The 16,546-nt window shown below is 44.6% G+C and overlaps 1 protein-coding gene across 2 annotated transcripts in view; it reads right to left on the reverse strand.

Moving 5' to 3' along the window:
- Positions 1-8,149, reverse strand: part of LOC106562591 (A disintegrin and metalloproteinase with thrombospondin motifs 17-like) — a 174,871-nt gene extending 166,722 nt beyond the window's left edge. For both annotated transcript variants that reach the window (XM_045708167.1, XM_045708166.1), the window contains exon 1: positions 7,934-8,149. In XM_045708167.1, coding sequence (XP_045564123.1) covers positions 7,934-8,134 — 201 coding nt within the window. In that variant the 5' untranslated portion in view covers positions 8,135-8,149. The remainder of the gene's footprint in view (positions 1-7,933) is intronic.
- Between the last annotated feature and the right edge of the window lie 8,397 nt (positions 8,150-16,546).

Genomic DNA, 16,546 nt, shown 5'->3' on the forward strand with positions numbered 1-16,546 from the left:
TGCAAATGAGAACTTGTTCTCAACTAGCCTACCTGGTTAAATAAAGGTTAAAAAGAAAAGAAAAAAAAGAAAAAAAGGAGAGAATAAGGAGCCATTTGGGACGTACCACCAGTGTTTCCTACATGGTGGATGGTTAGTTGCTGATTTATTGCGGGTCACAGCTGGACCAGGGCTGGCTAACAAACATTGCTTTTGTGCCAATAATCACCCAAGTAATCATTTGAAAAAGGGGCTTGGAATCCATCATAGTCAAGGCAATAGAAGACGATCACACTACTTTGTCTGCATCCCAAATGGCACCCTACATATTTCATTACTTTTGACCAGAGCCACAGACAGACAGACAGACAGACAGACAGACAGACAGACAGACAGACAGACAGACAGACAGACAGACAGACAGACAGACAGACAGACAGACAGACAGAGAAGAGAGAGACACAGACAGACAGACAGACAGACGGACGGACGGACGGACGGACGGACAGACAGACGGTCAGACAGTCAGACAGACAGACTCCAACTATGCCTTCTGTAGTCTCTGTACTCTGACTCCCGTTCAGTAAAGCTGCTAATCTACTGTGGTAATGAAGATAATGCAGCAGCAGTTGAGCCTAGAGCAGAACTGGCAAGAAAACACACACACACACACACACACACACACACACACACACACACACACACACACACACACACACACACACACACACATCTGCTTTGTTTTCTTTCTAAAAATGACCACAAGGCCAGTAAACAAACGACTATGAAACATGTAAAATAATGATTTAATAGTCATAGCCCCTATGCATTGATCTGAAGACACCAAGGTCGAGTTACTTCACAAGATCGACTGAATTATGATACAATTCTGTGTCTAAATCGCAACCCAAAAACTCCACATTAAAATGTTCATAGTTGACAGAAACTTAAACAGAATTTAATAATACATCGGTCTACATTTTGAGACAATGTGTCACGTCCTGACCAGTAAAAGAGGTTGGTTGTTATTGTAGTTTGGTCAGGGCGTGGCAGGGGGTGTTTGTTTAGAGTGTTTCCGGGTTTGTTGGGCTATGTTCTTTGTTAGTCTATTTCTATGTTAGTTCTAGTATGTCTATTTCTATGTGGTGTTTATTGGGTTGACCTTCAATTGGAAGCAGCTGCTCCTCGTTGCTTCTAATTTAAGGTCCTATTTAAGAGGGGTGTTTTTTCTATGGGATTTGTGGGTAGTTGTTTCCTGTTTTGTGTTCGTGCACCTGACAGGACTGTTTAGTGGCGTTTGTTGTTTTGTATACGTTTTCCTTCTTTAATAAAATAAGATGAGTTTACACGTTCCCACTGCGTTTTGGTCCAATCCCTACAACACTCGTGACACAATGTTACATTTCTGAGAGCAAAAACGGTTAAAACGGTTGGGCAACAATGTTCTGCCCTTGAACAAGGCAGTTCCCCCCCCAACAACAACTGCTCCCTGGGTGCCGATGACGTGGATGTTGATTAAGGCAGCCCCCAGCACCTCTCTGATTCAGAGGGGTTGGGTTAAATGCTGTTGTACCACTGACTAGGTATCCCCTTTCCCTTCCCCACATACACAGTCCAAATCAGTCTCTCTCAGCTCAGAAGATCTTTCAAAATGTCTTCAAAAGGAGATTACACAGAGAACTGTGTCTGTGACTGTAAAGGAACAAAGTAGATTATCTCTCAAACCTGCAGACCGGCCAAACACAGGTGTGCATCCCAAATGGCACCCTATTCCACAGGAGGCTGCTGAGGGGAGGACGGCTCATAATAATGTTTGACCTGTTTGATACCATTCCATTTATGCCTTTCCAGTCATTTCTATGAGCACGTCCTCCCCAATTAAGGTGCAACCAGCTGCCTGTGTACAGTCCCCATGTAGTGCACTACTTCCCTATTGGCCCTGGTCAAAGGTAGTTCACTACATAGGGAACAGGGTTCCATTTGGAACTCTAAAGGCCTCAAGGGAATTCTGGCCTTGACTGTAGTTACCAGACTCTTTTCAAGAAATCCTTTTCCAGAATATTTCCAGTTCTTCTCAGGTTTTTACCAAACACAACTCACTAGTTATCAAACACAACTCACTAGTTATCAAACACACCTCACTAGTTATCAAACACAACTCACTAGTTACCAAACACAACTCACTAGTGATCAAACACAACTCACTAGTTATCAAACACAACTTACTAGTTGATTGGAAAAAGCACCTTCAATCTACACAGATCTACTAGTGTATTATAGTGCTTCCTCCACTTGATATGTTCTACACAAATCCCTGGTCGTTTGGTTTTGAGGCTGTTTCCCTTTCTTTATGTACAGTACATGTGACTTAAAAGAGATGGCCCCTAGCTATCATCTGAAAAATACTCAGCAACAGAATTGGAAGCTGCCTTGAAATATACTTTGATATCAAAATAAAATGCATTTTGGTGTATCTTATATGGTTAACCTGGAGTTATTTCCACAGAGTACTGTGAAGGTATGACCAGGGTGGATGCCTGGCCCCCCCCATCTCTCTCTTTTCTCCTCCTGCCGCTCTCTCTTCCCTCATGTCTACCCCTGTCTCTCCTGCCCAGACCTTGGCTGGCTGTACTGCTGTGTTGATCTCTGTCCAACAGTTCTGCCTCGGAGCGTTGTTTAAGCAGTTGGCTTATCCCCCTCTCCCTCCCTCTTTTGCACTCCCTCCTTCCCTCCCTCCTTCCCTCCTGTCCTTCCTCCTGTCTCTCTGCTCTCTCGCCATTCTTCCTTCACTAATGCCTTTTCCCCTCTCTCGCTCTCCCTCCCTCCTCTTCCCTCCTCTCTCTCGGTCTCCCTCTCCCTCCCCTTCCCCTCTCTCTCTCCCTCCCTCTTTTGCACTCCCTCCTTCCCTCCTGTCCTTCCTCCTGTCTCTCTGCTCTCTCGCCATTCTTCCTTCACTAATGCCTTTTCCCCTCTCTCGCTCTCCCTCCCTCCTCTTCCCTCCTCTCTCTCGGTCTCCCTCTCCCTCCCCTTCCCCTCTCTCTCTCCCTCCCTCTTTTGCACTCCCTCCTTCCCTCCTGTCCTTCCTCCTGTCTCTCTGCTCTCTCGCCATTCTTCCTTCACTAATGCCTTTTCCCCTCTCTCGCTCTCCCTCCCTCCTCTTCCCCCTCTCTCTCTGTCTCCCTCCCTCTCCCTCCCTCCTCTTCCCCCCTCTCTCTCTCGCCCTCCCTCTCCCTCCCTCCTCTTCCCGCCTCTCTCTCTCTCCCTCCCTCTCCCTCCCTCCTCTTCCCGCCTCTCTCTCTCCCTCCCTCTCCCTCCCTCCTCTTCCCCCTCTCTCTCTCTGTCTCACTCTCCCTCCCTCCTCTTCCCCCTCTCTCTCTGTCTCCCTCTCCCTCCCTCCTCTTCCCCCCCTCTCGCTGTGTCCTTCTCCCTCCCTCCTCTTCCCCCCTCTCTCTCTCCCTCCCTCTCCCTCCCTCCTCTTCCCGCCTCTCTCCCTCCCTCTCCCTCCCTCCTCTTCCCCTCTCTCTCTGTCTCCCTCTCCCTCCCTCCTCTTCCCCCCTCTCTCTCTGTCTCCCTCTACCTCCTTCATCTTCCCCCCTCTCTCTCTGTCTCCCTCCCTCCTCTTCCCCCCTCTCTCTCTCTGTCTCCCTCTCGCTCCCTCCTCTTCCCCCTCTCTCTCTGTCTCCCTCTACCTCCTTCATCTTCCCCCCTCTCTCTCTGTCTCCCTCTCCCTCCTCTTCCCCCCTCTCTCTCTGTCTCCCTCCCTCATCTTCTGCCCTCTCTCTCTCTCTGTCTTCCTCTCCCTCCCTCCTCCCCCTCTGTCTCCCTCTCCCTCCCTCCTCCCCCCTCTCTCTCTGTCTCCCTCCTCTTCCCCCCCTCTCTCTCTCCCTCTCCCTCATTCATCTCCCCCCCTTTCTCTCTGTCTCCCTCTTCCGCCCTCATCTCCCCCCTCTCTGTCTCCCTCTCCCTCCCTCATCTCCCCCCTCTCTGTCTCCCTCTTCCTCCCTCCTCCTTCCCCCTCTGGCCTGTTGCTCTCCTGCCCAAGTCATTGTTGGACTGCCTCTCCAACATTTCTGTCTGTGAGCAACCTGCCTACCCATCTCTCTCTCTCCTTTCTCAACCTCCCCCCTTGGCTCTTGCCTACCCCCCCTCTCTCTCCTTTCTCAACCTCCCCCCTTGGCTCTTGCCTACCCCTCTCTCTCTCTCCTTTCTCAACCTCCCCCCTTGGCTCTTGCCTACCACTCTCGCATTCCCTCTCTCCCTCCTCTCCTCTTACCCTCCCTCCTCTCCTCTTGTCTATCCCTCTCCCCTCCCCTCTGGTTTCTTCCTCTCCTGTCCAAGTCACTGTTGGGCTCTGTCTCTAACTGCCCTGTGAGCAGCAGGTTGAATCAGTTGGCTGTTCAGGGAGTTTTAATGAGAAACTGAAAGGGTGAGAAACAGAGGCTAAGTACCAAAGGGCAACCTATTCCCTACATAGTGCACAACTTTTTATCAGGGCCCGTAGGTCACAAGTCAACGGTAGTGTACTATTTAGGGAATAGGGTGCTATTTTGGATGCACATAGAAAAACAGCATTACAGTTCTCTGGTACTGGCCGGTCTCTCTCAGAGCTAAACCAGCTAGCACAAAGCCAAGAGAAACATGGGAGGTGGCATTGTCAAAATGAAGCTTGTTAACGTGTCTTTAACCTTTCAAACATGGTAGTGAGCCGCTCAACAGCGTGTGTACAACTCAAAGACTTAACCTGTTAGGGCTAGGGGGCAGCATTTGCACGTCTGGATAAAAAAAATGTACCCGATTTAATCTGGTTACTAATCCTACCCAGTAACTAGAATATGCATATACTTATTATATATGGATAGAAAACACTCTAAAGTTTCTAAAACTGTTTGAATGGTGTCTGTGAGTATAACAGAACTCATTTGGCAGGCAAAACCCTGAGACATTTTCTGACAGGAAGTGGATACCTGATGTGTTGTATTACCTTTAAACCTATCCCATTGAAAAACACAGGGGCTGAGGAATATTTTGGCACTTCCTATTGCTTCCACTAGATGTCACCAGCCTTTACAAAGTGTTTTGAGTCTTCTGGAGGGAGATCTGACCGAACAAGAGCCATGGAACGATGATGTCCCATTAGACACCTGGCGCGCGAGTTCATGTTGGGTACCCTCGTTCCAATACGTTATAAAAGAGTATGCATTCGTCCACCTTGAATATTATTCATGTTCTGGTTAAAAAAGGCCCTAATGATTTATGCTATACAACGTTTGACATGTTTGAACGAACGTAAATTTATTTTTCCCCTCGTTCATGACGAGAAGTCCGGCTGGCTTAGATCATGTGCTAACAAGACGGAGATTTTTGGACATAAATGATGAGCTTTTTTGAACAAAACTACATTCGTTATGGACCTGTGATACCTGGAAGTGACATCTGATGAAGAGAATCAAAGGTAATGGATTATTTACATAGTATTTTCGATTTTAGATCTCCCCAACATGACGTCTAGTCTGTATCGCAAGCGCGTATTTTTCTGGGCGCAGTGCTCAGATTATTGCAAAGTGTGATTTCCCAGTAAGGTTATTTTTAAATCTGGCAAGTTGATTGCGTTCAAGAGATGTAAATCTATAATTCTTTAAATGACAATATAATATTTTACCAATGTTTTCTAATTTTAATTATTTAATTTGTGACGCTGACTTGACTGCCGGTTATTGGAGGAAACGATTTCCTCAACATCAATGCCATAGTAAAACGCTGTTTTTGGATATAAATATGAACTTGATAGAACTAAAAATGCATGCATTGTCTAACATAATGTCCTAGGAGTGTCATCTGATGGAGATTGTAAAAGGTTAGTGCATCATTTTAGCTGGTTTTATGGTTTTGGTGACCCTGTCTTTGACTTGACAAAACATTACACACAACTCTTGTAAATGTACTGTCCTAACATACTCTAAATTTATGCTTTCGCCGTAAAACCTTTTTGAAATCGTAAAACGTGGTTAGATTAACCTCTTGGGGCTAGGTGGGACGCTAGCGTGCCACCCGTGGTGCACTCCATCAACAGCAGGTGCATTTCAAGAGCGGCAAATTTGAATCCAAATAAATGTCAAAATTCAAATTTTTCAAAAATACAACTATGTTACACCATTTGAAAGATAAACATCTCCTTAATCTAACCACGTTTTACGATTTCAAAAAGGTTTTACGGCGAAAGCATAAATTTAGAGTATGTTAGGACAGTACATTTACAAGAGTTGTGTGTAATGTTTTGTCAAGTCAAAGACAGGGTCACCAAAACCATAAAACCAGCTAAAATGATGCACTAACCTTTTACAATCTCCATCAGATGACACTCCTAGGACATTATGTTAGACAATGCATGCATTTTTAGTTCTATCAAGTTGATATTTATATACAAAAACAGCGTTTTACTATGGCATTGATGTTGAGGAAATCGTTTCCCTCCAATAACCGGCAGTCAAGTCAGCGTCACAAATTAAATAATTAAAATTAGAAAACATTGGTAAAATATTATATTGTCATTTAAAGAATTATAGATTTACATCTTTTGAACGCAATCAACTTGCCAGATTTAAAAATAACCTTACTGGGAAATCACACTTTGCAATAATCTGAGCACTGTGCCCAGAAAAATACGCGTTGCGATACAGACTAGACGTCATGTTGGGGAGATCTAAAATCGAAAATACTATGTAAATAATCCATTACCTTTGATTCTCTTCATCAGATGTCACTTCCAGGTATCACAGGTCCATAACGAATGTAGTTTTGTTCAAAAAAGCTCATCATTTATGTCCAAAAATCTCCGTCTCGTTAGCACATGATGTAAGCCAGCCGGACTTCTCGTCATGAACGAGGGGAAAAAATATATTTCCGTTCGTTCAAACATGTCAAACGTTGTATAGCATAAATCATTAGGGCCTTTTTTAACCAGAACATGAATAATATTCAAGGTGGACGAATGCATAGTCTTTTATAACGTATTGGAACGAGGGTACCCAACATGAAGTAGCGCGCCAGGTGTCTAATGGGACATCACCGTTCCATGGCTCTTGTTCGGTCAGATCTCCCTCCAGAAGACTCAAAACACTTTGTAAAGGCTGGTGACATCTAGTGGAAGCAATAGGAAGTGCCAAAATATTCCTAAACCCCTGTGTTTTCAATGGGATAGGTTTAAAGTCAATACAACACATCAGGTATCCACTTCCTGTCAGAAAATGTCTCAGGGTTTTGCCTGCCAAATGAGTTCTGTTATACTCACAGACACCATTCAAACAGTTTTGGAAACTTTAGAGTGTTTTCTATCCATATATAATAAGTATATGCATATTCTAGTTACTGGGTAGGATTAGTAACCAGATTAAATCGGGTACATTTTTTTTATCCAGACGTGCAAATGCTGCCCCCTAGACCCAACAGGTTAAGGAGATGTTTATCTTTCAAAGGGTGTAAAATAGTTGTATGTTTGAAAAATTTGAATTTTGACATTTATTTGGATTCAAATTTGCCGCTCTTGAAATGCACCTGCTGTTGATGGAGTGCACCACGGGTGGCACGCTAGCGTCCCACCTAGCCCATAGAGGTTAATTAGACCGAAAATCCCCAAAAGTCCCCACAAGGATAGTAAAACAAGGAACATTATCCCTCGTGGAGTTATCATTTCCCACGTCCCCATGAAGACAAAGGCTATTTTAACCTTAGGGGTTAGGTTCAGGGTTAAGGTTACAATTCTGGTTAGGGTAAGGGGTTAGTGGTTAAGTTTAGGGTTAGGGTTAAGATTAGGTTTATGGTAAGGGTTAGGGGTTAAGGAAAACAAGATTTTGAATGGAAATGAATTTTAGGTCCCCACGACGATAGAATAACATAACGTGTGTGTGTGTGTGTGTGTTCATGTATGCATGCATATGAGCGTGTCAAGCATCCTTACCATGTTCATGACGGTGAGTAGGAATCTCTGCGTGGCCTCTGCCCCGTGGTACTGCACCATGTCTGAGTCTGCCACCACCACCGTCTCTACCGTATACAACCCATTCAGATGGATGGCGTTCCTCCTTCTACGGCCCTCCTCCACTCCCTTCTGCCTCTTCTCCTTCTTCCTCACTAGCACAGGGGACAGAGACACACACATGATTGATATTTAATTGCTGTTCCACCATAGCCTGGTTCCAGATCACACCAAACCACTAGGAGTTTGCAAGACAACACAAACAGATGTGGTACCAGGCTAGGCTTACTGCATCTTAACAAGACAACACAACAGATGTGGTACCAGGCTATGCTTACTGCATCTTAACAAGACAACACAACAGATGTGGTACCAGGCTATGCTTACTGCATCTTAACAAGACAACACAACAGATGTGGTGCCAGGCTAGGTTTACTACATCTTAACAAAACAACACAACAGATGTGGTACCAGGCTAGGTTTACTGCATCTTAACAAGACAACACAACAGATGTGGTACCAGGCTAGGTTTACTGCATCTTAACAAGACAACACAACAGATGTGGTACCAGGCTATGCTTACTGCATCTTAACAAGACAACACAACAGATGTGGTGCCAGGCTAGGTTTACTACATCTTAACAAGACAACACAACAGATGTGGTACCAGGCTAGGTTTACTGCATCTTAACAAGCCAAGCTGACAGGGACAAGAACAGAGACAATGCCAGCTACAGTAGACATTCCATTATACAGTCGTTGAGCTAAAGAATCCCTTATAGATACTTTGATTTGGGCATGACACAGCGTCTATTAGTTTTGGGTTAGAAAATGCTTAGTAAGTTAGCGGTTGGTAACAGTAGCAATGTAAATAAAACCAGTGTGAAGCACTTCTCTCCATGACTGGAAACACATAAGAAAACTAATTTTGTAATTTTGTGATTTGGGTGAACTAACCCTTTAAATAAAGATGAATGACAGACTGACAGAAAGAGACGGACAGATAAAAAAAAAGATGGCCGTTCTGTATGAGATGCCATGAAGTTTCTCTCTCAAACAAACACACTTCTCACTACCTCTCTTTATTTCTTCTCTCCCTCTGTCTTCCATTGGAAAGAAAAGGCACAGCTCCAGACTCAATGGGAACTCTAATGTTTTCCATTGGAAAGAAAAGGCACAGCTCCAGACTCAATGGGAACTCTAATGTTTTCCATTGGAAAGAAAAGGCACAGCTCCAGACTCAATGGGAACTCTAATGTCTTCCATTGGAAAGAAAAGGCACAGCTCCAGACTCAATGGGAACTCTAATGTTTTCCATTGGAAAGAAAAGGCACAGCTCCAGACTCAATGGGAACTCTAATGTTTTCCATTGGAAAGAAAAGGCACAGCTCCAGACTCAATGGGAACTCTAATGTCTTCCATTGGAAAGAAAAGGCACAGCTCCAGACTCAATGGGAACTCTAATGTTTTCCATTGGAAAGAAAAGGCACAGCTCCAGACTCAATGGGAACTCTAATGTTTTCCATTGGAAAGAAAAGGCACAGCTCCAGACTCAATGGGAACTCTAATGTCTTCCATTGGAAAGAAAAGGCACAGCTAGTTTACGTAAGAGTGGTGGAATAAACAATGGTAAAACCACTGCAGCAACAACAGGACTTCATGGGCCACATTATAGGGGAAATCTGCAGTTCAAACAACAAGAAAGTGGTCAAATCAAATCAAATGATATTTGTCACATACACGTGTTTAGCAGATGTTATTGCAGTGTAGTGAAATGCTTGTGTTTCTAGCTCCAACAGTGCAGTAATATCTAACAATTCACAACAATACACACAGTACATACAACCTAAAGTAAAATAATGGAATTAAGGAATATATAAATATTAGGATGAGCAATGTCAGAGTGGCATAGACTAAAATACAGTAGAATAGAATACAGTATATACATATGAGATGAGTAAAAATATGTAAAAATGATTAAAGTCACTGATTGGGTAAACAGCTGAGGGACGAGGCTGGAGAAATGTAACCATCATCAAATTCATAGACAGATGCAAGGACTGACCATCATGAGATCAACATTATAGTTGTTCCTATGTTTTGAGGCTATACAGTATTTGTTTACAATTCCATTGTTTCCAAACAATGGCGTAAAACAAGCTTATATTTTGGGTTATGATGAGGTACAACAGTTGAACTAAGCTTATAAAACATTTATAAGATATATTCTTTAAAAAAATCTATGAATATGTTAAATTGTAAAAGACTGAACTTCCCCTTTAAGGAGGACTTGCTGCACACACTAACTTCGGTTCTCATAAGAGATGCATGATTAACTAAAGCCTGTGTGCTGTAACACCACCTCTAGCAAAACTGTGTGAGAGACCTTAGTAACAACAGATTGGGTAACACTACCATAAAGCCAAACGTCATAATGCATTACGATGCGATAATGCATTATAATGCGGTTAATGCATTATGATGTGGTTATAATGCATTATGATGTGGTTATAATGCATTATGATGTGGTTAATGCAATATGATGTGGTTATAATGCAATATGATGTGGTTATAATTCATTATGATGTGGCCAATGCATTATGATGTGGTTATAATGTATCATGATGTGGTCAAGGTAATATGATGTGGCTAATGCATTACAAAGCATGGATGATCTTCTTATAAAGTCTTATTATCATCTTTCCCTCGCTCCTGACCAGTCTCCCAGTCCCTGCCGCTGAAAAACATCCCCACAGCATGATGCTGCCATCCCCATGTTTCACCGTAGGGATGGTGCCAGGTTTCCTCCAGACGTGACGCTTGGCATTCAGGCCAAAAAGTTCAATCTTAGTTTCATCAGACCAGAGAATCTTGTTTCTCATGGTCTGAGAGTCTGTAGGTGCCTTTTGGTAAACTCTAAGCGGGCTGTCATGTGCCTTTTACTGAGGAGTGGCTTCCATCTGCCCACTCAACCATAAAGGCCTGATTGGTGGTGTGCTGCAGAGATGGATATCCTTCTGGAAGGTTCTCCCATCTCCACAGAAGAACTCTGGAGCTCTGTCAGAGACACCATCGGGTTCTTGGTCACCTCCCTGACCAAGGCCCTTCTCCCCCTGATTGCTCTAGGAAGAGTCTTGGTGGTTCCAAACTTATTTTACTTAAGAATGATGGAGGCCACTGTGTTCTTGGGGACCTTCAACGCTGCAGACATTTTTTTGGTACCCTCCCCCAGATCTGTGCACAATGCTGTCTCGGAGCTCTACGGACAATTCCTTCGACCTCATGTCTTGCTTTTTGCTATGACAGGCACTGTCAACTGTGGGACCTTATATAGACAGGTGTGTGCCTTTCCAAATCATGTCCAATCAATTGAATTTACCACAGGTGGACTCCAATCAAGTTGGAGAAACATCTCACGGATGAACAATGGAAACAGGATGCACCTGAGCTCAATTTCGAGTCTCAATTTCGAGTCTCATAGCAAAGGGTCTCAATACTTATGTAAATAAGGTATTTCTGTTTTTTATTTGTAATAATTGTGCAAAGATTTAAAAAAAAATGTTTTCGCTTTGTCATTATGGGGTATTGTGTGTAGATTGATGAATTTTATATTTTTATTTTAATTAAAAAAATTAGAATAAGGCCGTAACGTAACAAAATGTGGAAAAAGTCAAGGAGTCTGAATAGTTTGGGGAAGGAATTGTATATGCAATGTGAGACGCATCTTACACTGATGATGTTGGCGACACAATTGTTCCTGACTCTGCAGATCAATACTCATGATCGATACTGTTGTTGCCATGGTTCCCTCTCTTCTTGAAGACTTTCAATAAGTATTTCAAGACTTTCAATTTCATAACATTGTAGACTGGCAGTAGGGTTGCAAAATTACGCTAACTTTCCCCAAAGTCCCAGGTTTTCCAGAAATCCTGGTTTTACGATTTCTGGAATCCTCCAACCAGGATTTCTGGAAAACCTGGGAATTTTGATAAAGTTAGCGGAATGTTGGAACTCTATCTGGGAGGATATCAGTTCTATTAAAGTAACAGCCATTTACATTTGGCTGAACTGTCTGAACTGTAACTTTTAAGAACACCCATGAGATATCCCCGTTAGTGGAAGAAGGGCCATGTCATTCCATGTATTTAGTTAAATCAAACCTATTTTCCAGCATATATCTGGAGCTTGTTTCTAGCATGGCTTGCACGCACACGCACACACACACGCACGTACGCACGCACGCACACACAGACACACAGACACACACACACACACACACACACACACACACACACACACACACACACACACACACACACACACACACACACACACACACACACACACACACACACACACACACACACTTCTGCAGAAACCAAACCATTGATTGTGGAGGTATTGTTTGGTTAATCTGTTGTCTGTTAAGGTTGTATATCTGCGTGGACAAACACTGTGGAAAGATGTTTTGTTCTCAGAGAAGAAGAGTGCTTAGCTTGGGCAATGACAATACTGGACAACTGTGGAGACTCAGTGAATCAAAAGCCACAAAAGGCATACGGCTTGGGCATGGGAATGCCCAACAGTATGAGACTTATCCATGTGTTGTTGTGAACTTAAAGCAATGTTTACCGCATGTTCTTGTTTCTGTTTAGTGCATTGGAAAAGCCAAGATGAGAGAGATCTGTGAATCTCCCAGTTATCTGGTGTAAAAAACATGTCACACACAACCCTCCTCTCCCACTTCCTCTACTCCTCTTCAGCCCTCCTCTCCCACTTCCTCTCCTCCTCTTCAACCCTCCTCTCCCACATCCTCTCCTCCCTTCAACCCTCCTCTCCCACTTCCTCTCCTCCTCTTCAACCCTCCTCTCCCACTTCCTCTCCTCCTCTTCAACCCTCCTCTCCCACATCCTCTCCTCCCTTCAACTCTCCTCTCCCACTTCCTCTCCTCCCTTCAACCCTCCTCTCCCACTTCCTCTACTCCTCTTCAGCCCTCCTCTCCCACTTCCTCTCCTCCTCTTCAACCCTCCTCTCCCACATCCTCTCCTCCCTTCAACCCTCCTCTCCCACTTCCTCTACTCCTCTTCAACCCTCCTCTCCTACTTCCTCTACCCCTCTTCAGCCTTCCTCTCCCACTTCCTCTCCTCCTCTTCAACCCTCCTCTCCCACTTCCTCTCCTCCTCTTCAACCCTCCTCTCCCACTTCCTCGTCTCCTCTCCAACCCTCCTCTCCCACTTCCTCTCCCTCTCTTCAACCCTCCTCTCCCACTTCCTCTACTCCTCTTCAGCCTTCCTCTCCCACTTCCTCTCCTCCTCTTCAACCCTCCTCTCCCATTTCCTCTCCTCCTCTTCAACCCTCCTCTTCCTCTGCTCCGCTTTGACCCCTCTCTTTAGTCTGCTCCTCTTCAATCCCTCTTTCCCTCCTCCACTTCATCTCTCAAGCGTCTGGTACAGATGTCCCTACACTCTATCACCCTGTAATGTGACAGATAACCACTCTACAGGCGTGGGCAGCCTTCCCACCTAGACCCTACTGTGTCCATGACAACGTAGGCTTGACAGAGGGCACATGGCAATCAGGCCAACTTCTGACCAATCGGAGGCCAAGGAACTTAAATCGGAATGATTCTTTCACTGATGATTCTTTGCACTTCACTCTTCACTTTCTGTGGACAAATGGATATCTGTCTGTAGGCATGTGAGAGCAGCATATACAATGGACAAGGAAAGATTTATTTCTGTATTCAAAGAGAAATCTCACAAACAACATATCAACCAATCGCCATTTGAATAGCAGTATTTCTAAGACAAGGTCCTTCTCAAAGATTGGAGAACAAAATAAAGCTGAGGAAGAAACTCCTTCATATAAAAGCAAGCCTGAAGACGACATGTGCTTCTCCCTCACGCTGTAATGTGATATCTCACAAACAACGTATCAATCAAATGTCGTTTGAATAGCACTATTGTCAGAAATTAGTGTATTTGTCCCAGAACGCTTAACAAAGAAAACCCATATTGAAACTAATAGCCCAAACCAATAGGGCGAACAACAACAGTACTGACTAACTCCCTTAACCTTCTGTCATCAGTCTCATCACCATGCACATCCCACCCAGACAGCAATAAAAGAGGTATTGATGAAGAGCAATAAAGACAACTCCCTTCCTCCCTTTGCAGTGGCCTATACCACAGTCACCAGAGAAGAAAACCAATAACAAGAACAATATTGAGACAAACACAAAACTGCTTTAAACCCAAAGGTCTAAGTTGAGCACAAAGTTCCAACCCAAATGGCACCCTAGTCCCTTTATAGTGCACTACTTCTGACCAGGGTCCATAGGGCTCTGGTCAACAGTGATCCACTTTGTAGGGAATAGGGGGCCATTTGGGACAGCGCCAACTTGTTTCTGAGTCATACTGAGACAAATTACGGCCTGCTTTGAAATCTTGAGACTAATACACAGCAGGGGACGATAAAATCTGCGGACTCAACAGTTAGCCAGTGCTGCTGCTGTTATGGGTCTGAAGCAAAGTCCTCTAATCCTGATGTGTAATAAATAACTTTGGATAAACTGATTGAGGTCCACATCGGCAAAATATAGGAGGACAGAGTGTCGAGATCGACACGAGGGTTGCAACATCTCTGTAACTTTCCCAAAACCCCCAGTCATTTTTCAACCCTAAGAGACACATCTGGGTTCTGAGACCTCTCCAGTTCATTACGCTCTACATGGAGATAGAAGCCCATTATAAAGGTCCAATAGATAGGATCCAGCCTAGACCTAGGTCCTAGACGACAACCAGACTCCACAGTCACTGTATGGCAGAGAGGTGACCACATAAAGAGATCACTCAAAGATACCTTTTTTATCACACCTTAGAAGTGTTACACTAGTGAACTATCCATTTAAGAGCTGTCCTTTAAAGGGGATCAATCGTTCACTCAAAGAATCTAAGTTTGCCAGACAATTCCATTCCTCATGTATCCTGTCCTAATTGGCATCTGATTGATGTTCTACAATCGACCAATCTGCATCCCAAAAGAAACCCTATTCCCTACATAGTGCACTACTATTGGCCCTGGTGGGCCCTGGTCAAAAGGACTACACTCATTAGGGAATAGTGTGCCATTTGGTTTACAGACAGGAGATACATCAGTCCAATCAGAGCATCACTCCAAAGAGAATCCTTTAACAACTTAATGAGAGAATCCTTTAGATGTTGGAGACAAGTGGAGCATTAATGCTTCAGCTGTCAAGCCCATCTCTTTGATGTGTCTGAGAGGGGCTGGAGAAGGAACAGCAAGCTCTAATTGATGTGTCTGAGAGGGGCTGGAGAAGGAACAGCAAGCTCTAATTGATGTGTCTGAGAGGGGCTGGAGAAGGAACAGCAAGCTCTAATTGATGTGTCTGAGAGGGGCTGGAGAAGGAACAGCAAGCTTTAACTGATGTGTCTGAGAGGGGCTGGAGAAGGAACAGCAAGCTCTACCTGATGTGTCTGAGAGGGGCTGGAGAAGGAACAGCAAGCTCTAACTGATGTGTCTGAGAGGGGCTGGAGAAGGAACAGCAAGCTCTAACTGATGTGTCTGATAGGGTCTGGAGAAGGAACAGCAAGCTCTAACTGATGTGTCTGAGAGGGGCTGGAGAAGGAACAGCAAGCTCTAATTGATGTGTCTGAGAGGGGCTGGAGAAGGAACAGCAAGCTCTAACTGATGTGTCTGAGAGGGGCTGGAGAAGGAACAGCAAGCTCTAATTGATGTGTCTGAGAGGGGCTGGAGAAGGAACAGCAAGCTCTAATTGATGTGTCTGAGAGGGGCTGGAGAAGGAACAGCAAGCTCTAATTGATGTGTCTGAGAGGGGCTTGAGAAGGAACAGCAAGCTCTAATTGATGTGTCTGAGAGGGGCTTGAGAAGGAACAGCAAGCTCTAATTGATGTGTCTGAGAGGGGCTGGAGAAGGAACAGCAAGCTCTAATTGATGTGTCTGAGAGGGGCTGGAGAAGGAACAGCAAGCTCTAATTGATGTGTCTGAGAGGGGCTGGAGAAGGAACAGCAGGCTCTAATTGATGTGTCTGAGAGGGGCTGGAGAAGGAACAGCAAGCTCTAATTGATGTGCCTGAGAGGGGCTGGAGATGGAACAACAACCTCTAATTGATGTGTCTGAGAGGGGCTGGAGAAGGAACAGCAAGCTCTAATTGATGTGTCTGAGAGGGGCTGGAGAAGGAACAGCAAGCTCTAATTGATGTCTGAGAGGGGCTGGAGAAGGAACAGCAAGCTTTAACTGATGTGTCTGAGAGGGGCTGGAGAAGGAACAGCAAGCACTACCTGATGTGTCTGAGAGGGGCTGGAGAAGGAACAGCAAGCTCTAACTGATGTGTCTGAGAGGGGCTGGAGAAGGAACAGCAAGCTCTAACTGATGTGTCTGAGAGGGGCTGGAGAAGGAACAGCAAGCTCTAATTGATGTGTCTGAGAGGGGCTGGAGAAGGAACAGCAAGCTCTAACTGATGTGTCTGAGAGGGGCTGGAGAAGGAACAGCAAGCTCTAACTGATGTGTCTGAGAGGGGCTGGAGAAGGAACAGCAAGCTCTAACTGATGTGTC

This window comes from Salmo salar, chromosome ssa26 (assembly GCF_905237065.1).
Source record: "Salmo salar chromosome ssa26, Ssal_v3.1, whole genome shotgun sequence".
Lineage (NCBI taxonomy): Eukaryota > Metazoa > Chordata > Actinopteri > Salmoniformes > Salmonidae > Salmo > Salmo salar.